General features: G+C 41.8%; 1 protein-coding gene across 1 annotated transcript in view; it reads right to left on the reverse strand.

The window, feature by feature from the left end:
• Nucleotides 1–23,495, reverse strand: part of Syt16 (synaptotagmin 16) — a 101,488-nt gene extending 77,993 nt beyond the window's left edge. Inside the window, exon 1 of the mRNA XM_055595283.1 lies at nucleotides 22,979–23,495. Within this exon, the coding sequence (XP_055451258.1) occupies nucleotides 22,979–23,495 (517 nt within the window). The remainder of the gene's footprint in view (nucleotides 1–22,978) is intronic.
• Nucleotides 23,496–23,873: the final 378 nt, after the last annotated feature.

Here is a 23,873-nt window from a genome sequence, read left to right on the forward strand (position 1 = left end):
GCACAGGGTCTTTTCTGAGACTGACATGCAACCAAGGACCATGTATGAATATAACCTAGAACCTCTGCTCAGATGTAGCCTGTGGTAGCTCAGTAACCAATTGGTTTCCCATAGTGAGGGGAACAAGGACTATTTCTAACAGAAACTCAATGACTGGCTCTTTGGCCTCCCCACCCCCCAAGGGAGGAGCAGTCCTGTTAGGCCACAGAGGAGAGCTTTGCAGCCAGTCCTGAAGATACCTGATAAAACAGGATCAGATGAATGGGGAGGAGGTCCCCCCTATCAGTGGACTTGGCAAGGGGCACGGTGGAGATGAGGGAGGGAGGGAGGGACTGGGAGGGAATGAGGGATCGGGACACAGCTGGGATACAGAGTTAATAAAATGTAACTGCTAAGAAAAAAAAAATAAAATTCAAAAAAAATAAAAAAAGAAAAAAAAGAAACAAGATGTATGATAAAAAAAAAAATCCAACACTCCTTTATGCTTAAAGCCTTGGAAAGATCAGGGATACAAGGCCCATACCAAAACACAATAAAGACATATACAGCAAGCCTATAGGCAACATCAAATTAAATAGAGAGAAACTTAAAGCAACCTCACTAAAATCAGGGACAAGACAAGGCTGCCCATTCTCATTGTATCTCTTCAATATAGTACTTGAAGTCCGAGCCAAAGAAATAAGACAACTAAAGGAGATCAAGGGAATACAAATTGGAGAGGAATATCATGTAGTCTATTCACAGACTACATGATAATATACGTAAGTGAACCCAAAAAATTACCAGAGAACTCCTACAGCTGATAAACACTTTTAGCAGAGTGGCTGGATACAAAAGTAATTAAAAAAAAATTAGCCCTCCTTTAGACAAGTGATAATGGGCTGAGAAAGAAATTAGGGAAAACACAACTGTCACAATAGCCACAAATACCATAAAGTATCTTGGTGTAACACTAAACAAGCAAGTCAAAGATCTGTATAACAAGCACCTCCAGTCTCTGAAGAAAGAAATTGAAGAAAATATCAGAAGATGGAAAGATCTCCCGTGTTCATGGATTGGTAGGATTAACATAGTAAAAATGGCTATTTTACGAAAAGCAATCTAAAGATTCAATGTAATTCCCATCAAAATACCAACACAGTTCTTTACAGACCTTGAAAGAACAATTCTAAACTGCATCTGGGGGGGAAAAACTCAGGATAGCTAAAACAATCCTGTACAATAAAAGATCTCCTAGAGGTATCTCCATCGCTGATCTCAAGCTGAACTATAGAGCAACAGTAATAAAAGCTGAATGGTACTGAATAGTAACAGAATGGTGGATCAGTGGAATCAAATAGAAGACCTAGAAATAAACCCACATACCTATGGATGCTTAATTTTTGACAAAGAAGCCAAAACCATACAATGGAAAAAGAAGATAACATCTCCAACAAATGGAGCTGGTCTAACTGGATGTCTACATATAGAAAAATTCAAAAAAATCCATATTTATCATCCTGCACCAAACTCAGACCCAAATGTATAAAAGACCTCAACATAAAACCAGACACACTAAATGTTAGAAGAAAGAGTGGGGGAAAACCTTGAACTCATTGGCACAGGAGATAAACTTCCTGAACAGAACACCAACAGCACAGGCTCTAAGATTAACAATTAATAAATGGAACCTCATTAAACTGAAAATCTTCTGTAAAGCAAAGGATGCTGTCAATAGAACAAATTGACAGTCTACAGACTGGGAAAATATCTTCACCAACCCTACATCTAATAGAGGGCTAATATCCAAAACATATTTTAAAAAACTCAAGAAATTAAACACTGATAATCCAATTTAAAAATAGGGTAAAGGGCTGAACAGAGAATTCTCAACAGAGAAATATTGAATGGTCAAAAAGCACTTTAAAAATGTTCTATGTCATTAGTCATCAGGAAATGCAAATCAAAACGACCTTGAGATTTTACCTTACACCCATCAGGATGGCTAAGATCAAAACCTCAAGGAACAACACATGCTGGAGAGATTGTAGAGAAAGAAGAACATCCGGGTCATTGCTGGTGGGAGTGCAAACTTGTATAACCACTTTGGAAATCAGTCTGGCACTTTTTCAGACAATTGGGAAAAGTTCTACCTCAAGAACCAGCTATACCACTCCTGGGTATATACCCAAAAGATGCTCTACCATACAACAAGAACATTTGCTCAACTATGTTCATAGCAGGTTTATTCATAACAGCCAGAATCTGGAAACAAACCAGATCTTCCTCAACCGAAGAATGGATAAAGAAACTGTAGTACGTCTACACAGTGGAATACTATTCAGCTATTAAAAACAAGGAAGGACATCATGAAATTTGCAGGCAAATGGATGGATCTGTAAAAGATCATACTGAGTGAGGTAATCCAGATTCAGAAAGACACACATGGTATATATTCACTTAGAAGTGGATATTAGCCATTTAATACAGGATAACCATATTACAATCCACAGACCTGAAGAAGCCAAGTAACAAGGAGGACCCTAGGGAGGATGCTTAATTCTTATTCAGAAAGGCAAATAGAATAGACACCAGACATGGCTGAAGAGAGGAAACAGGACAGGAGCCTAGTATAGATGTCCTCAGAAAGACTCCACCCAGTAGATTTAAGCAGATGTTGAGACTCACAAGCCAACTTTGGGCAGAGTGCAGGGAGTCTTATGAAAGAGTGGGGGCATAGAAGGACTCAGAACAAACAGGAGCTCCATGAGAAGACCAAGAGAGCCAAAAAATCTTGGCCCATTGGGTCTTGTGAAGACTGATGCACCAACCAAGGGCCATCCTTGGACAGGACATAGACCCTCTGCTCAGATGTAGCAGTTGTGGCAGCACCAGGTGGATACCCTAGTAACAGAACCATGGACTCTGGTTCATGTTCCTCCACCACTTTCCCTGGGCAGGGTGGCCTTGCCAGGCCATAGAGGAAGAGGATGCAGGCAGTCCTAAGGAGACTTGATAGTCTATGGCCAGATGGTAAGGGAGGAAGGCTCTCCCTTTCTGAGAACTGGGGGGAGAGGGAGGGGGAGTGGAGAATAAGGGGAAAAAGGTATGGAAGGCGAAAACAGGATACATGGGAAGGGCCTACCTCGGGATGTAAAATGAATAAATAAAAGAAAAAAATTTAATTACCCATTAAAATTTAAGCAAATAGATAGACAGACAGACAGACAGACAGACAGACGGTGTGGATCGTGATAGGAGGGGAGGTGGGGGCGTACTGTATGGAGTAGGAGGGAGGGGAAAAGGTATTCAAATTAAGTGCGTAAAGAATTATATTCAATAAAAGGAAACATCAAAAACAAACAAACAAAAAAGAAGTGGACACTGAAGGCAGTGTCCACGCGCAGGGTCACCCCAAAGCGGCGCTATTGTCCTGTTCATCTTTCGGCCGTTTAACCGGAAGCGCAGTGGCCGTGGGGGCGGGACGAGGTGAGGGTAGGGTCTGACTGTAACAAAATAAAGCTCCATATGGACTTTAAACTCTCTTAGGAAAACCGTCCAGCTTAACATATGTCCCTAATAATGTCCTTGATCCTCGTGATGAATTTCGGCTAACTCTGAAAAAATCCATGGGAGCAAATCAAATCCAATGGCGCGAAAGTCGGACAGACGCACCGCAGACGTTCGGGCAAGGAAGGTGAAGTGCAACCTTCCCCCCATTAGACCACAGCGTCCGTGTGATAATAACTCTCAGGAAGTATTCCCCCGAAAAAGTTCACTTCAAATATGCTAGTCTCTTATTAATTGTAGCTGATGTTTTAGCCCAAGCTGGTCAGCATCCGTTACCGCTGTGAAATGTAAGTTTCGCTTTTATGACTTTGTTTTGTTTTTTCGATGCAGGGTTTCTCTGTGTCCCCTTGGCTGTCCTAGACTCACTTTGTAAACCAGGCTGCCCTCAAACTCACAAAGATCTGCCTGCCTCTGCCTCCTTGAGTACCGGAATTAAAGGCGTGCGTTCATACCTTAAGAGCTTAAGATGACAATTTAAAAATGTAATGTTTTTAAACCACTAACCCATAATTTAAATTCAGTGAATACCTGTCAGTGATATGTTTATTAGTACTGATATTAGCAATTGAGGAAGCCTTCACATCAAGTGATCTGCCAAACTAATACAGGCTCTTGGTATAGTCTCAGCTTGGGGATTTTCCATAAGAAACCCTTTGCCAGTGTTAGATTTTCTGTGAAATCTGCTCCTTTTTATACTACTTAGGATTTCAAAACCAATTTGAGTCCACAGACCAAGCTTCCAACCCGAAGCTTCTTCAGAGCAGAGCCTGGATGTGCCATTTACAGAACAGCCAGGATAAACATCCCACCATTTACCTGCAAATTTCATGATTTCCTTGTTTTTATTGCTGAGTAATATTCCATTGTGTAGATATACCACAATTTGTGCATCCATTCCTCCACTGAGGGGCATCTGGGCTGTTTCCAGCTTCTGGCTATTACAAATAAAGCTGCTACAAACATGGTTGTACGAGACCTAATTGACTAGGATCAGAAGGAAGGAAAAGAAGTCCTCCCCTATCAGTGGACTTGGGGAGGGGCATGCATGCAGAGGGTGGAGGAAGGGAGGGTTTGGGACAGGAGGAGGGAGGGAACCACAGGGGGGATACAAACTGAATAAAGTGTAATTAATAAAGAATAATTAAAAAAAAAAGAATACAATGCAGCTGTTCTTTCTTGCAGCCTTATACACCTCAGCAAAGGACTCAGAACCCTGTCCACAGAAACTAAAACAAATGTGTGTTGCTTAAGCCACTAAGTTTTGGATGGTCTGTTAGCTATCTCTAGGTACTTCAGCCTGGAAAGATGTGTGGGACATTTTCTAACATTCAGAGGAACTGTGAACCCAATCAGCTTATGCAGGGCATCAGATGAACTATGGCTATGCCTGGCTTGGCAGACATTCATCCATATGCACTAGAAAGCAGCTGTTCCTGGCACCTGTGGTGACATGGGGCACATGCAGTGACACAGGAATCTAGACTTATTCCTGAAGCAGATCTGTGAGCCAAATCAAAATACAAAGAACGGTGACAATGTCCTTGAAAGACATTGACTCTTCCAACACAGCTGCTTATGTACTCCAACAAGTATTATTCTAGCCTCTAGAATCCTTCTTTTCCCCTCTTCTCTCACTTCACCTTTAGACGATGCAAAGGTCCCTCTACTTGAATTCCAAAAGTGGTAGGAGACATAGAGCTGATTAATCAGAGCCTCATAACACATAATTCAAGACCAACCAAGCAAGTCAAAACATTGGTACCGATTCCGAAGTTAATATTTTTAATTTCCAGAAAGTGTGGATATTTTTCTCTTCCAAATTGGAAACCAGCGGGATATTTTTAAAGGGGGTTACTCAGCAGCCATCTCACTATCATGCAGCTTGAGAATGGAGCCAACCCAGAAGTAAAGACAGACAAGAAATTGGAGATAGAAGAGACTGAAAGTTAAAACGCCCTTTCACCAAGATTCGTCAATTGCTTGAGCTCACCCGCACCTTTTTGTTTTTGTTTGTTTTTGCTTATAAGAAACTGAGACAGCCCCAGTGTCATATGAGATCGGGCCAAGAGGGTAAATAGTGGGGCTTCTGAGGCGTAAGTCATAGTGCCTTTTATGGCTGAGTCCAACTTTGCAAAGAAAAGTAGAAGAGTAAGAAGTACTGGCTCATGGTGCAAACTGGTCCAGCCAGACGCAAGTGAGAGTCGGTGCGTGCTCCAGACTTACACAGTAGAGAACTCATAGCTTTAGTTGTGGTTGCTTGCTGCAGGATCAAAACAGAGCAGAGGCGAGGTAATCCCAGCAAAGACTTGATGTTCTCACTTTGCCTTTAAAACATGCTCTGATAAAGGGAAGATGAAGGTAGCACCACCGGTTTCAGCTTCAAAATGAGTTCTTTTCCTCCAACGAAATATATTTGATATGACAGAAGAGTTCTAAAAATGTTTGAACAAAAATGTCTGCTGTGATGACATCACACCCAACACTCCTAAGTAAAAATGTATGAAACACTAGGAAATATCAAGGAAGGTAGAAATGCCTGAGCAACAACTAGACAGGTGCACTTAACGACCATAACTGGATAAGCTTGGGTAAGGACCCACGTAGGATCAACCTGCCAACTATGTTAGTCCCCTTCTATGCTGCAAGACCACACTATACAAAGGCGCACTCACCCACACTTTCTGTACCTCCTTATTCTCCTTTGTTTTTCTACACATTTATTACCAGACACACACTATTTAGTTAGTGACAATTAGATATGAATAAAACCCAGATCTCCATCCCACCCATCCCCATGATGTCTCAGCCTGAAGATTCTAGTGTTTGCACAGCTAATATGGACTGTTTTCAGGTAACACTTTTACTGCAATAGTGGTCAAGCTTCAGTCAGGGAAGAAGAAACTACGTCAACAGAGGGAACTTAACAGGGAACTGGCTTCACAAGCGGTAGGGACTGAATTAGCAGAAAGAACAGCACGCAAGCAGACCGAGGGTGCTGACCATAGGAAGCAACTTCTACCCCGGTGCCGAGACTGAAGGAGCGAAGGGAAGCATCCAAAGGTATCACAAACCAGCAGCAACTGGATAGTTGGCCCTATTGGCCCTGAGAGGGTGTCGGTAAAGCAGAGGCTTCCAGTGTGAACCACAAACAGTGGGGCTCTCCTAGATGTACAAAACAGGAGCGGTGCATGAAAACTAAGTCTGTTTCCCTCCCTCCTCCATCTTAATGTTCTTGTTAGACAAGATAGCGGCATGCTCCTTCAGAAATAATTATAACTTGTGGGATTCTGAACCCCAGAGTCCAAAGTACAGGAATGGATATGGGCTGAAAGAGTACTAACCTCAACGCATTTGTCCAATTTTATTTTCTTAGGGGAAAAACCGAATCACAAACAAAATAGTGCAGTGGTTGACTTGCCTGTGTCAGCCATGGTCTTATTACCATAACAAATATATGCAATAATGAGTTTGAAAGGGCTTTTTTTGGATCATGGTTTTGGAGGTTTCCATACAATCAGTTGGCTGCGTTAGGGAAGCTTACAGTGGCAGAGAAGAGGACCTGGTGAAGCAAACCAGCCTACTTCGAGGGCAAATGCAAAACCATAAAGACACTTCAAACCTTCAAGGGCACACCATCAGTGACCTAGGACATCATATCTCTTTGAAGACTGCTCTGCCTTACAGTAATCAAGCTAGGGAACAAACAGCACACAGTTCTTCAGAGGATCTCCTAGGTATAAACTGTAGGAGCCCTGACAGCATTAGCTTTACCGTCTCCTCCTATAAACAGTGTTTTAATTGAAGCACCATGGATGAATTTCAGGAGGTCCATACAGCCCTAAAATTTCATGCACATTTTTAAAAGTATATTCTGCCATGTATGTGTGCAGATAAGTAAGCCCATAGCTTTCTCCTTATTTTATTTTTAAGATTATAATAGGTTTCTCTTTCCCCTTTTATCCCTCCAAGCCCTCCCATATTCCTCTCCTTCAAATTCATGGTCTCCTTTTTCACTAATTGCTGTTGCATATATATGTGTGTGTACATGTATATAAATAACATTATATGGACTGAGCAAGAGATAGAGAGAGAGAGATGATAGAGATACAGATATGATATAGATACAGATATGATATAGATACAGATATAGATATAGATGTAGATGTCCTGGGCTGACCATTTGGCGCTGGACAATCAGTTGGTGTGCTCTTCCGGGAGAGGACCACATCTCCCACTCCCAGCTTTTGTAAGTTGTCTATAGTTCTTTAGGTAGCATTGAGGCTTTGTGGGCTATCCACTGGTCATCCTCGTTTAGCTCACATTTGGCCAGCCATATGGGTGGAAGCATTCTACCTTTCAAATGGGTCTGTACACCTCCTAAATTAAATATCACTGCATCATGTCCTCAAAAGCATAGCCATTATCTAAACATGCTGTGGAAAACTACACAGCTCCTAAGAGTTAGGTTCTTGAACTGACTAAAGTATTCTATTGATTACAAGTCCTTGGCTACCTGGGAACAGGAACCAATTTGAAGCATCTGAAGAAAATGAAAGAGGCAATAGCATTTTATTCAAAGAGACCTCAACCAAGGAAGAAATGCCCAAATTTAAGGAAATGCTGAACTAGGGTTGTGTCTCTGTAAAAAATCGACTCTGGTGTACTTGTTCATGGAGATATTCACGTTAGGGGACCATCAGCAATCCTAGCAAGGTGTGAAGGAGAGCCTGATGAGCTGTTAACCAACACTACAAGATCAGCTGACGTCAGCCAGTCACATATATCCGTATAACTCAAAACATAACACTGAATAGGAGGACAAAATGAGTTGTAGTGTATGTTTGATATTATATCATTTGTATAAGCTTTGGAAACATGCAAACATATACTGTGCCAGATGTGGTGGCATACCCGTAATCCCGGCATGAAGGAGACAGAGGATCCCTGGGGTTCAACCAGCCTGGCCTCCTTGGAGAGCTCCAGGCCAGTGAGGAGCTGTCTTAGGTAGTATTCTGAGGTTGTCCTCTGACCTCCATGTATGTAAACTCACAAGCATCCCAAAGAGCACGAATAGTTTACAGATACGTATGCTTGTAAGCAGAAGAATAAAAACACAGTTGGAATCATAATCCCCAAATATAGATTTGTTCCACCCCTAGTGAGTAGAGAAAAGTAAAAAAGCAAAGAGGATCTCTCAAGGAACTTTATTTCCATCTGGCCTAGATGGCTTCTTTATAATAAATGCGAATTAAATATAGCAAAATGTTAAGACATGGCCAAGTTATGTGACAGATTTGTGATATTCTTCTATATTTTTCTATGCTTTTGAAATGTTTCACAAATGGATTTGAAAGCAAAAAAAAAAAAAAAACAAAACAATAAAGGGCACTCAGAACTCCATTAGCAGGGACCCAGACTTCCCCTTGGCATAATCAGCAGGAGCCCAGAGAGAAGGACAACTTAAATCACAGTGCAGACACTCTTCCCTCTGTAAGGCTCTTCTGCTGAAATAAGACTCTTGAGAGTGGATCTGAAGGAGTCCCAGCGGGGGACAGAGGGAATGTGCTACAGAAAGGACACTGACAGAAGGGGAAGAAAAGTAGACACCATGTAGCCATGGTATTGCAAACTAAACAACACACAGCATGCAAAAGCCTCCCTCAACATGGAGACTTCTCAGGGAGCTCATGGTTCCTGCCTGGCCTCAGTGTCCCTCACCACACACGCACACACACATACACACACACACACACACACACACACACACACACTCACACACACACACTTAGACTGGCTAAGCGGGAATCAGGGAAACCCATGGCTACACTACAAGGACAACAAAAACTGTTGAACAGTTTTTATTAACTGGGTCCACCACCACAGAAGAATTCATGATCCCTTCGGAACTGATAAAATAAGAGTGGAAGCTTATTTGGGTTTTAACTTGCTTTAATTCCTCTATTCCATTTCTAATAACACTAAGCATGAAAAAAATAGAAGAAAAAAACTTGATTGTCTTAAACCTACCTTTTCATTTTCCCAGCATCTTGTCATACTAGCAAACAGAAATCAGGATGGGAAATGTAAAACTCATACTTAGATCCTTGCCATAAATTATACCTCCAAATTTCTGTCTATCTAAAATCTTGTTGCCTCCCCGACATTTCCTCAAAGAATGACACAAAATCCCAAAAGCAGGGAACAGAAGCAACAGCAATGTCCTTGCCTTCAGTGCCAGTACCTTGAACATCACTAGTAGCTAGCTACCTGTTCTAAAATGTGCAAAAATGGAACATCAAGGAAATAGAGCTCATAAGAGCTTCCAGAAGGCACATTCTCAAAGTGTGTCAGAATAATAAACCTTTTCCCTAGCTGGTTCACAAAGGGATAATAAAGGAACTTGTTGGCAAATGCTGTGAAACCAAGACTAATAAATGAAGATGAATTTGATGTGGGAATAGGCTTGCTTTCAGGTCACACTTGCGCAATGCCAATGCATAAGTTATAGCTTTGCAAAGACTGGAAGAAAAGACAGGATGAGTCGGCTCTCATGTAGTCAGACATCCTACAGGAGACACAAAGCCTGGCTGAAGTTGACTTGATTGCATTGTCATATCTGACACCACTTACTCCTAACTGCTACCAACAACCTCAGGACCCTCCATCCAGAAAGTAAGGACAGAGTGGAATGTATTTTTCCCTTCCACATTACCTTACCCTACTACAGAAACCTGGCTAGAAAGTCAAATTATGTCACCATGCCCTCAAAGCCTGCTGCTCTATCTTGTAAATACAGTCTATCTTGCCAAAGATTGTTTCTAAAGTTCTATATGGCAATAGACTTGAAGCACATTAATTCCATTAGTGGGCTATTTCAGGAAATAGCAAGCATATTTCTTGGAAACAGATATATGTGGTAAAAAAAAAAATCTCAAGTGAAAAGCTCAAAAACAAAGATGATTTTTTGAACATGATTAGAACTCCTTTCCGTGACTTATCAAGGGTGTCAAAGCTGCTTTTCTGGTGGGAAGTTGGCATTTGGATCTGGGTCTTTAAACCAAAAGGCCTATCTTGGGGTGTCACTGTAAGTAGTCTCTCTGCCGCTTAATCATCAGCCACTGCTAAATGAAGCGTGTCTATTTTCTCTGTTACATTTACTACTGGCAGCCAGGTCCTCGGTAAGTGCCCAGAAATGTTTCCATGGTTACAAAAAGCATTCAGCATCCCTCTTGTTTTGGGCCAATTTAGCTTAAAATCTATTGTGCAGAAAAATATGGCACATTAAGGAACATAAAATCAAGACACGACATTATGAAAAGAACTCAAGATTAAACGGGGAAGGCGGGCTTGATAAGGCTTTTCAAAGAGTTGCACATAAATCACAGCTTAGGATGCTGTTTTCCCTTGCCTCTCTCCAAATATCTCTCTTCGGCAGAATGGCTTACACTACCCGCTGGATATAAGGGGGAAAATGAGAACAGGAAGATAGATAATATACACGTGTGTGTGTGTGTGTGTGTGTGTGTGTGTGTGTGTGTGTGTGTGTGTTAATCCTACGGGTATCTTAACATCTGTACAGCTGAGGGTCTGGTCATGTATCCTAGTGCCGCTCAGTGTTTATTCTGAGAAAAGATAAACAAGAGCTTCTGTTCAATGGCTAAAAGGCAATCGAAGTAAATACATAGGTAGTTTCACCCCAGGTAAAGGGAGAAAAGTAGAGGTTCCCCGGAGGCAAGTTAGTTATGCTCCTCCATCCATAGCCATGAGTAATGTGGGCTAACGAGACAGGCTTGCTCAAAGGCCACGGCTACAACCCCAGTCATCCCAGACCTAAGAGCCAGGGTTTTGAAAACAGTTTTGGATCCTTGGGAACAGATTGGACAAATGGCCCAGGTTTGGAAGAAGCTAAAGAAAGAGCTCACGGCTTGTCTCCTTCGTGCCTGTCAGTTCCCCACAGCCCTTTGGGTGTGGTGGAGTGTTGTATGCACACGTGACTAAGAGAGTTCACAGTATAGCGCCTCTCTTTACAGGAGTCTCTCCTCTACCTCCACATGCATGGTTCCCTCCAGTATCTCCTATGGCTCTTTGCCATAGGGAAGGGATCCAAAGTCAGAATGTTGTTGAGATTGAATTTGAAGGCTTCCCCTTACCGGGAATAAAGAAAAAAACCTAGTTTTTCCCATTCCTTCTCTCAAGTACAGTCGGCATATGTAGGCTCCAGGCACAAGAGAAAGCAAAGAAGATAGACTCTCTCTCTGGCATGGGTCTGTTTTCTCCCCTTTCTTTTGTGCTTGCTGACCCTGATCCAGTCCTGAATTACTGAGTGTCACACCTTCAGGTTTCCAGGGTCTGGACTTCTATCTCTAGTAGGAAGAATGTCCACCTAGCTCCAGAGCCATGCTAAAGAAGTCCTTTGTGTAATGCCTTCTTGGTGGAGCACTGGCCACACACTGGCGCTATCTGTTATCACGTGTTCATGCTGATTTACACGGGTCCCTTCTTAAAAGCTACTACATAGCTCCCTGGCACATACTGCTCCCTCCAACTTAGCCACAGAACTGATGTTAGAGTTATTCTAACAGCAGGGTAGTCTGGTGTCACTCTTAGGACCTTTTGGTAAGTCTCAGTTGCATGAAGGATAAAGGTCAAACTCTCAACACAGGAACCATAAGGCCCTGAGCCCTGGCCCCATGGTCTGGGGATGTCAACCCGTCTACATGTTCACATTCATGAAAGTTTGTGGTTTCCCACCTCTGGAGTGCCTTTCTCCCACTCTCCATCTGTTAAGTCCTGACTCATCCTCACAGTTCACAACCCCGGATCATCTGCTCTGCAGATGCTTATCTGTTTACCTCTAACAAGATGATTCAGAACTGACCATATGTATGACTGCAACTCTTCACAAACATGCTAACAGAACTAGCTAGATGTGTCTTCCATGTGTTTCAGAACTCTTTAATGGGAAACCGACTTCTCATTCACCCATCCCTCCTTCCAGACACCTTACCCAACTTAATAAAAAGGTCTAGTTCAATCCCAGGGTGCAATGTTCCACATGCCAACTTGAACCTCCATCTTCTTTTTAAGAAGCAGGCCACTGGAAATAATGTCTCTCCCTTCAAATAAGAATAATAAAAATGCAGATATCTGTGAAATTATACCTTTGATTAAACTAATCTGAAAGAGGAGGTCATAAAGCAATCAACTAATCTAATGGTTAAGAGGAGCTAATGTGTTCACCAGTCCTTGCTGGCATGGCAGATGCTGGGTCAGCTGTTTCCAGGTAAACTCTAAAGGCCTGGTGTGGACTACGATAAGGAGAGAGAGCCCATGGGAGTGTCCAGCATGAGGGAATGCAAATGTATTTAGAAGCTCTTCTCAGAGTGCACCAGATACCTACAAGAAAGAGCAGAACAGAGCAGAACAAAGAAGGTGTCTATCAACACTCAGTCATGGATAACAGGGGAAAACAGTGCTAGAAAATGTCTCCTACAGATAAAAAACTGTGAAAGCCCAACGTCCCTAAAAGGGCCGCAGACCCTGGCATCCTTAGACTGTAGGGAGAGATACAGGAAAGTCAACAAACAGAACAGGCTACCAACTACTGAGGAAGGGCAGAAAGAAGGGGTGGGGTGGGGCTAGGAAAGAGATTTCCTACATCTGGAAGAGAGACAAGAAAACAAGACGGTCCTGAGCCCCAGACTCAGGAACACAGAGCGTACATGAGACTGGAGCAGCTCCAGAGCTGGGCAGAATACCACAGCTACCACAGCACAGAGTAGTAGCCGATGCTAAAGACGAAGAGAGACTACTGTGAGAAGGGCAATGCAGAGTCCCACATGGGAACATAGAAAAAAAAAAAAAACCCTGACCAGAAGCCCATTTTTAACAAAACCACCTAGCAAACGAGTCTCCACTCCTTATTTTATTTTTTTTAAAAGTCACACATTGAAGGTTTTAAGGCCTGCATTGCACTGAAGTTGACAATGCCAAAATGAAAACCCAGCTCAAGTTCTGAACAACTCTGAAACACACTTACAGAAAAGGCCCAACATTGGACAGGCCTATTTTCCTTCTCCATATGCCGTGTTCTATCTTTAGTCATAAATTATTGAGACATTTCAAAAAAAACCACTGTATTAAAAGACAAAATGATCAAGATCTCTAAAGCAAATATTACTCAATTACAATAGTTGGACTATGAAATGGAAAATTTGGAGTATGTGAATAATATGTTTAAAGCTGCTGCCACAAAAGGCAAAAGAAAAAAGTGTATTGTTGGGAGACTTCAGCAGAAAGGTTGAGGCTATTTTTTTTAATACAATCAAGTTAAAATTCCAGAAATAAAAAAAACAAGATTAGGAGAAATGAGAAATGCTTCTCATGGAGGCATCAGAGGACTGAGGAGGAAGGGCAGGAGAAAACTAACTAGAAAAGTACCTGAGGAGATGACAGACAGATGGACAATTTTCCAGAAGATTTTTTTTCCATCTGCATTGATAGGCCCAAGCTCAGATACCAACAACAAAAACAAATACTACAAGAAATGCATATACAAGTACACTCAAACATGCACAAACTCTAGAAACATGCCTCAAAAAACAAGTGTCATATTTTTATTTTTGGCTTGGTTGTGATGTTCCTTTGTTTGTTTGTTTGTTTGTTTGTTTGTTTGTTTGTTTTGAGACAGGGTTTCTCTGTGTGGTCCTGGAATTCTCTCTATAGAACAGGCTGACCTCAAACTCAGAGATCCACCTGTCTCTGCCTCCCGAGTGCTGGGATCAAGGTGTGCAGCATTGCCTCTTTTTTTAAGAGACAGAACATGAAGTTGGGCGTGGAGTCTCTTGTAGGAGACTGGGTAGTCTGAATGTGATCAAAATCTGTTGGCTGAAACTCTCAAAGAATAAATAAAAACCTCTCAAAAGAAGTTTTGCAGTGGAAAAAAGGACAGGAATACATTCAGAAAAACATGTCTGAACCACTTGGACTTTAGTTTTGTGAAGGGTGATATATATGGATCTATTTGCATTTTTCTACATGTAGACATCCTGTTAGACCAGCACCATTTGTTGAAAATGCTGCCCTTTTCCCATTGTATGGTGTTGGCTTCTTTGTCAAAATTCAAGTAGGTGTGTGGGTTTATTTCTGGGTCTTCTTTTCGATTCCATTGATCCACCATTCTGTTTCTATGCCAGTACCGTGCAATTTTTATTACTATTGTTCTATAGTACAGCTTGAGATCAGGAATGGAGATAGCTCCAGACGATCTGTTGTTGTCAAGAATTGTTTCAGCAATTCTGGGCTTCTTGTTATTCCATATGAAGTTGATAATGTGCCTACCACAGAGGGCCTCTGAAAGACTCTACCCTGCAGGGTATCAAAGCGATGCTGAGACTCATAGCCAAAACTTTGGGCAGAGTGCAGGGAATCTTATGAAAGAAAGGGGAGATAGAAAGACCTGGAGGGGACAGGAGCTCCACAAGGAGAACAACAGAACACAAAAATCTGGGAAAGGGGTCTTTTCTGAGACTGATACTCCAAACAAGGACCACTCATGGAGATAACCTAGATAACCCTGCACTGATGTAACCCATGGCAGCTCAGCCTCCAAGTGGGTATCCTAGTAAGGGGAATAGGGAATGTCTCTGACATGAACTCAGTGGCTGGCTCTTTGATCACCTCCCCCTGAGGAGTTGGTGAAGCCTTACCAGACCACAGAGGAAGACAATGCAGCCAGTCCTTTTTTTTTTTTTTTTAATTTTAGTTACATTTTGTTAACTCTGTGTCCCAGCTGTATCCCGATCCCTCATTCCCTCCCCAACCCCACACTCCCTCCCTGGTCTCCTCCCTGCCCCTTTCCAAGTCCACTGATAGGGGAGGACCTCCTCCCCTTTCATCTGACCCTGTTTTATCAGGTATCTTCAGGGCTGGCTGCAAAGTCCTCCTCTGTGGCCTAACAGACTGCTCCTCCCCTGGGCGGGGGGGGGGGGGGGGGGGTCAAACAGCCTGCCCTTGAGATCCTGTTAGAAATAGTCCGTGTTCCCCTTACTTTGGAAAACTACTTGGTTACTGAGCTACCACGGGCCACATCCGAGCAGAAGTTCTAGATTATATCCATAGATGGTCCTTGGTTGAGTGTCAGTCCTAATGAGACCTGATAGGCTAGGGTCAGGTGGAAGGGGAAGAGGACCTCCCCTGTTAGTGGAGTTGGGAGGGGCATAGGACTAGATGAGAAAGGGAGGGTTGGATTGGAAGGGGACAAGGGAGGGGGCTACAACTGGGATACAAAGTGAATAAACTATAATTAATAAAAAAAATTAATTAAAAAATTGACCATGAAAATAAAAAACACGTCTGAAAATTTCAGCAGTTCTCACATGACAGACACAGAAGACAGTGGAGCTTAGAGGCCTGAAAGGATTCCAAACACACCTAAAACAATCTTAAACAAATGAAAAACAAAACGCTGAGATAATTCATTAGCAGCATATATGTATCATAGGAAATATTTAAGTGAATCTTGCTTCAGGTTGGATGAATGACAAAAATCATAAAAATATTTTTCAAAGAAAAAGAGCAAATTAAAGCATGCTCCAACTGGCAGAAATTAGGTAGATGCAAAATTATTTTTCCCTTTTAATTGTCATGAGAGATAAATGATAGTCAGAAGCTACACAGCATTAATATATTGTGTTTGTTGCACGAGTAAAAGACAAATACATTGACATTAATAAGACAATCTTAGAGTATATGCCTGCAGCATCATCCCTCTACAAATGCAGTAGTGTAATGCTATCCCATGAGAGACTGAAATTAGTGAAAGAGGTATAGGTAAATCCCAGAATGACCTTAAATGTTTTCCAAATGAGCTCAGGTGGATACAAAGTACAATTATGGAAACATTTCCTTTAAAAGAAAATAGGGAAAAAATCTGAAAGATACAAAGATTAGATGAAAAAAAAAAAAAAACATGACGCGTTTCAATTGCACAGCACCATAATTACATTGATTATAGGCAATTGATTACAAATACACCCATAAAAAAAAAAAGACAAATACACCCAGCAAAATGAAAGACACTCAGATTGTGTTAAAATGACCTGAATTTATACTGTAATAAACTTGAAATAAATACAAATTAATTTAAAGAATTGAAAGAGACTGTATTGTCCCTGGAAAGATGGGTCAGTAGTTAAGAATGCTTTCTCTTCTTCTAGAGAACCCAAGTTTGGTTCCGAGAACTCAAGGCTCACCGTGCAAGAGCCACCTGTCCTCTATCTTTAAGAGAACCGGTACCCTATTCTTGCCTCCGTGGGCCACGGTACACATGCACGCATGCACACAGAGATTTTTTTCTTTTTTCTTTTTTGGTTTTTCAAGACAGGGTTTCTCGGTGTAGACTTGGCTGTCCAGCTCTTGCTTTGTAGATCAGCTTGGCCTCAAACTCACAGGTCTCCACCTGCCTCTGCCTCCCTGAGTGCTGGGATTACAGGTGTGTGCCACCGCACCTGGCTCAACACAGAGATATTGTGCCATGTAAAACTTCAAGAACTGGAGTAATCATGTTAATAGCAAAGTAGAGCTTCTGGCTACATTAGAAACAAAAAACAAAAACCTGACAGAAATGGAAATGAGAAATTGCCAAATCAACAAGTTGAGTTTCAGATTCCCATACTTCTCTTTCAGTCATCAATTGAACAAAACCAGTACCTTCTACCCCCACCCCCAAATCAACAGACTAAACAAGCATTAGAGAATGTGATAAAGCATCTCAGGCAACTTAGCTCAATCATATATTGTATTATATATTATATAGTTGTATTTATATATTATACTGAGCACACAGAAGACTCTCTCTTCAAGTGCACAGTAAGTAGTCAACAAATCAACACACACTCAGGTTAACAGAACAAATCCCTAGAGATGGAGACCAAATTCGGGGCCTGCTGCCTCTGAGCAATGTTAAGTTTTTTAAACTTAACTAATAAAAAATATATATATAAACTCAGGGCACTATGTGATTAAACTAGAAATCAACCACAGAAAAATACCTGGAATCTCAAGTGTTTGGAATCAAAACGATATAGTTCTAAATAACCACCAAGTGAAAAGGTAAGCGAGAGGGTACAATTTAAACTAACTTAATTCATCATGAAATCAGAAACAACACATTGGTACTTGTCGAATGCAGATAATGGATTGCTTAGAGGGAATTTTGTAACTTAAGTTGCATTAAAAATAAAAAAAATTATTGCCAAAGAAAGAATGAGGTAATAAGTATAACAGAAACCAATAAATTTTAAAGCCAAAAGATAAAGGGAAATTTTATAAAAATAAAAGGTAGCTTCTCACAGAAAACCAGCAGATTGACAGACAGTTCTCTTCACAGGCAGGTCAAAACAAAAACATTTTTAAATTCCACTATCTGGATGTCACTTTAAAACCTAAAAACATCAGGTAATTTAAAAAAAAAAAATAGCATAACATGAATTCAATAGTATAGGTGAAAATATCCTTGAAAAACACAAAATGCCAAAAATTGCTTAAGAAAATAAAATCAAGATAATCTGATACCTATTACTTGAATTCTTATTCTAAAACCTTCCCAACACAAGAAGTCCAGGCTCAAAAGCCTTAATTAGAGGCCTCTGAGATAGAACAATGGGTAAAAATGCTTGCTACCAACCATCTCTGGGTCCCATCCAGGGAAGGAGAGAATGGATTCTCCCAGGGTGTCCTCTGACGTCATTCTTGCTCTCTCTTGCTTTCCCACCCCCTCCTTCTGTCTGTCTATCTGCCTTCCCCCACCCACCTCTCTCTCACACATACAACACAAACAAGTAAATAAAGCCCTTGGTTAAAAAATAATCTATTGAACACTAACAAGTAATAAATCCAAACATTTTTTTTCTGAACTATAAGGAGGGACAAACACTTCTGAATTCATTTCTTGAAGTTAGTGTCACACAAATAGTAAAATCAGATAGCGACATATCAAGAGTGGGCATTGAAACACCTATACAATTCATTGAACATGAAGGAGTCAAGCTGGTCTCTACCTAGAGCCTTCACCCCCACAAACTAATGTTCATGGTACCGGAAGACACTCTGTGCTGTACCAAAAGAGAATCCGATATATATGAGGGACCAGCCTGAAAGATACACCAGTACAATAATGGCACACAGCTTTGTAAGAGCAACCAACCAACACCTGATTTAAGGTATGGACCACTCCATGACATGGAACACATACCCAATGCTGCTTGAGTGACTAACAATCTGAGTCTAGATAGGCCAGGGACCTCAGGAAAATCTAAAATACCACTGTTCTGCTGCTAAAGGAACATAGCAATGAAAATAACATTTAACGACATTCTGCTATACCTCGTATATCAGAACTTTTCTCAGCTATCATCAGAGAACCTTCCTCCTGCAGCAGATGGGCACAACTACAGAGACCATAGTGAGAGTAAGAGACCTTGGACCAATCAGCCCTAAAAGCAGCATCTCCATAAAGTCCCCCCCAAGGGCTCCAGGAACCCTGCAGAAGAGGAGGTAGAGGATATGGAGGACACTGGAGAGTCAAGATCTGCTAGACAAACAGGACCAGTGCCCGTAAGAACTTACAGAGACTGTGCCAGCACGCACAAGGCCTGCACGGACCTATACCAGTTAAGGTCCCAGAGCAGAAAGGAGAAGTGGGGACACACAGTCCACCCTGAATCCAGAAACTATCTCCAAATTGATAGCCACTTGTAAATGAAAACTTAGTTTTCTCCTAGGGGATTTCACTACTCTTAAAGACCCATACCCAGCAGCAGATGGCCAAAACAAAACAAAATCAATGGTATCTTTGGAAGCTCTTTGTCTCGTTTAATGTTAGATTAGGGTAGAGATTTTTTTGTTGTTAGTTTTGTTTTGCTTTGTTTTACTTTGATTTTTCTCTACCTCACAGGTACTCCTCATGTATATTATAGCTTCCAGTTTGTGTGGGTTTTTTTTATGGGACTCATGAGTTTGCAAATGCATGTATCTCTGCATCCATATACATTTCTTATGGTTTTTTTTCTTTTGTTCTTTTTCTTATTTTATTGTTTTGTCATATGCTGATTTGTTTGGTTTTTGTTTCTCTTATTTTATTATTATTTCTTAAAGGCTTGTTTGTGGATCCAGATGGAAAGAAGTGGGGAAGAAATGGGAGGTATAGGAAGGGGCAAAACCATAAGCAAGAGTATATTGTATGAAAAAAAAATCTATTTTCAATAAAAGAAAGAAAACAAAATTTGAGCTGTCACAGTAGCTCCCTAGCTTAGCAAGAGAACATGTCACAGTTCAGACACCTTTTGCAGTATTAATGAAAAGCCTCTGCAGAATGTCTGAGCACGATGGTTCTCTGTGTGCACTGTGGAACATTCATTCTAGCCTTGAGAAATCCCAGACAGCTCCAGCCCTCCTCCCCAGGCTTTACAGCTGGTGCTGTACTGGCATTGTCACCGTTTGTGTGCAGAGCCTGATGTTTTCCACCATTGTTGAAAACAATCAGTGTGCCTTCAGTGTTCTCTACTATAGATTGCCAAGTATATGTGGCCTTCTCAGACCCCCGTGGACCGGATCGGGATTTGTTTGTCCTGGCATACCACTCCAAAGCACATTTAAGTCTCAGTAAGTATTTACGCTGTGTCTTTGTATACCTGCGTGCATATCCGTGTTTATCTCTGCTTCTCATTTTAACTGCAAACCCAGAAGATGGAGAGTGTATGTCCAATGTTCCTTTCATTTCTGCAAGCATGTTGCAGTGACAATTCACCTTTTCAGTTTTTAAAGAGATATTTGTTGAATTATTTTGATTTGAATCAAATTGACTGATTTGAATGAAGTTGATTACGTTCAAGGCTCTGGGTTTCATCCACAGTACCCCAAAAGACAACGTCACATCAAAACCTCTGATGACAATACATGGAAAGGCCCTCAGCAAAGCACTAGCCGGTCAAGTTCATCGATGTAGGAAGACATAACATGGCACAACTCTGGGATGTTCTGTAAGCTGCACCGGCCTACTTCAACAGCTCAATCCACTGCAGCGCAGCAAACCCGAAGGCTCGTGTGGACATTTCAGTTTGGAAAAAAAAAAATCTGTTTAACCAAACTCAATATTCTCTTTTCACAAACATCTGGCCATCTGGTACAGATGGGAACTTCTTTAACCTGTGTCTAGCCATGAAAGCTCTATACCAACTTAAGGACTAAGACAAGAATACCCTCTCCCACCACTCTTGGTTAACATGCTAACTGAGAGTTAGACAAGAAAAAAGAGTGTATGAGTTCGATTCTTGGAGCAAAATAAAACTAGGGACAAGTGAACTATCCCCCAGTGGACAAACCAATTAACACACTCGTGTGTGCATCCAGTAGAAGAGGATTCAGCAATACAAATGGCCAGTAAGATGGGCAAGTCTCAAAGAAGCCAGCTTTGAAAGGACACAAACTCCATCTTTTCACTTGGATGGCATTCTAAAAGCACTAAGTAACGGAGCCAGGAAAAAAAAAAATGCATCAACTTGTGTCTGCCATTTTGATGAGGGAGAGAGAAGGCGCGCCTGCCGGGAGACGTGGGGGCCTTCTCTGAGATGGGAAAAGGGCCCTGTATCTGACTTGTGGCCTTGGTTATAAGATGTTCTAAATAGTAACAACACAGTAGACCCAGGTAAACTTCATCTCCTGTAAATCATGCTTCTAATAGGGAATAAACAACATTGTGTGTTTTAAGATCAGACTACCTCAACTCTGCAACTTCCCAAATGAGGAGCAAAGGCTATGTCCCGCAACTACAAACACGGGAGTAGCCGCGCCTCAGAGGGGATCAGCTCACCTGCTGAGGCCTACCTCAAGGCTACTGTGGGGCTCACCATTGTAGGTACAGAGGGGAAGCGACACCATGCCATCCTCCACTGTCCGGCTTGAAGGCTGAGCTTAATTAATGTTTGCATTCATACTTTACAGTTATGCAATTTGACCCCAAAAAGTCACTGTTTAGCATCTATTAAGACAAACTCACATCAATTTCAAATAGAGAATAGAGCTGAATTTAGGCAAGAATTAAGAACGCATTGTAGGGGGTGGGGAAGGGCTCAACCAATAAGCTGCTAGCTATGGGGGCATGATGACCTGAGTCTGGATTCCCAGGGCCCATGTAAAAAGCACAGTACAGTGTGTGTTTATAATTCTAGTATTGGGTGGGCAGTGATAGGAGGATTCGAGGGACCTGCTGATCAGCCAGTCTAGCTGAACAGATGAGCTCCATGTTCGGTGAGGGAGCATGTTTCAGAAAAGAAGGTAGAGAGCAACTGAGCAAGGCACTCAGTATCTGGATTTCTCCACACGCACACAACACGCATGCACATAGCAACACACACTCACACAGGCTCATGCAGAGAGAGAAGAAAGTACTGTAAAGAGAATACGATACTCTGTTTCCTTAAACACCGAGATCCCATTGTCTGTCTGGTAAGGCCTTTACCTAAAAGGGTGACACCAGGAAGAATCTTTGAAAATGAATAAAGAGACAATATGGTATCCCAGAAACGCTGGTTCCCTCCAACAAGAAAGGAATTAATGACTTTGTCTGGGTATGAATAATCGACTACCCATGGATTTTCCATGTACACATGACACATATGTCCCAACCCCTCACCTCTGCCCAGCACTTGCTTCTGTCTCTGTGACGGCTCTACAGGTTAGAGGATTAGAGCCATGGGAAATTTATGCCGAAGCATATGCCAGTATCTTTTTTCCGAGTTAATTACATTTGTATCATATCCATGGCGCTTTTATTAGAGCCCCGCTCTGTGCTTCATTCTGACAACATGAAGTGTCATACATGAAGTGTCATATGTACTACCGCGACCTTATCATTCTGGGCTAAAAGCAAATGAGATCATCCGATCTCAGAGACCTCCCCTCCACTGTCAATCTCACATCACATCCTAGTAAGATGTTGTGAGAAGTATTCTTGGACTGTTATCAACTACAAATTCTGCAATAAGTATGGCTGTTTGCACAGGATTTCACGCTGAATAATATAGTAACATCTAGAAATTCCTAACCTAGAGGGAAGGGGTGGGGGAGAGAACATTTTTAAAGATATTTTAAAAAGCATGGCATGTGCGCAGGGACTTCTCAAACAGAACCCTCAGATTCATTTTAAGCTTTTTCACTTGCTGAGAACTATTATTTTGAAGTACATGGCTCTTGTAAAGCTTCATAGGACAAAAATATTCCTATGGATTGTATCTCTCAATCGGAAACCAGGATGAGGGGATATGTAAGTGGCAAAGAAAAAGTAAAACCAACGTGATACTTAAAAACAAATCAAAATGGAACTCTAAAGGCTTCTGGAAGAGCACAGAAACAATGGTTCTGACCAGCTTACCTTGCTTTTTTCCATTATCTTTTTCTAAAGTGCCAGGGAGATGGGTGTCAAAGCCATGCTGGAAGCCACATCTCCGCCTCTCAGAGTGATGGTCTTCCTCCGCGATAGAAGAAAGCACACGTGTGGGCTTTGGGCCAGCTGGGATCTGACTGGGCCACTGGGGCGTTACAGTGTCTGTGGCTTGCTGACCAAGTCTGGGGCTTGCCGTTCGGACAGAGTCCTGTAAATCACTGTTAGAGCATGAGAAACGGTCCTCTTCAGGAAATGGGGAGGTTGCCTCTTCTGGACTCCCATCATTATCCTGCTCTTTGTCTTCAAAGTAGGTTTCCTGACTCTGAATAGCATCTAAGTCCTGCTCTGGCTTGTCACTCAGTGTCGAATCGTGTTTGCTAAGAAGAACCAGTGAAGCGGATAACGCATCCCCTGCTTGCTGGAGAGCTTCGTAAACTCGAGATAGCCAGGAAGACAAAGGCTGGAAGAAGTTCTGAGCATCGTGAGATGCCATGGCCAACACCATGGCCAACTACCTCGTGTCGACAGAGTCCGCTCGCTCGGTTCCTCCAGAACTCTGGGCTTTCGTGAAATACAGAACAAGCACGATGAGAAATTTAATTGAAAGTCTCCTTTTTTTTTTTTTACAACAGGCAAAATTTTATTAACATACACATAAAGAAAACATTGCAGTACGTGAGCACCGTTGGCAGTAAGGAAAACCAGGCAGCATGCTGGTTCCTGCACCAAGGTCTATGGAGTAGGTCTTTGTAGGGAACAGAGCAACTGTGTTTGACAGGGTGGTCTCTTAATGGCTGTCAACATTTCACTCTCAACACTTCTCAGCTGAAACAGAGGAAAGACATGCTTACACCTGATAAAGTCACAACTGTAGACCCATACC

Source organism: Psammomys obesus, unplaced genomic scaffold (assembly GCF_907164565.1).
Source record: "Psammomys obesus unplaced genomic scaffold, mPsaObe1.curated_primary_1811, whole genome shotgun sequence".
NCBI classification, from domain to species: domain Eukaryota; kingdom Metazoa; phylum Chordata; class Mammalia; order Rodentia; family Muridae; genus Psammomys; species Psammomys obesus.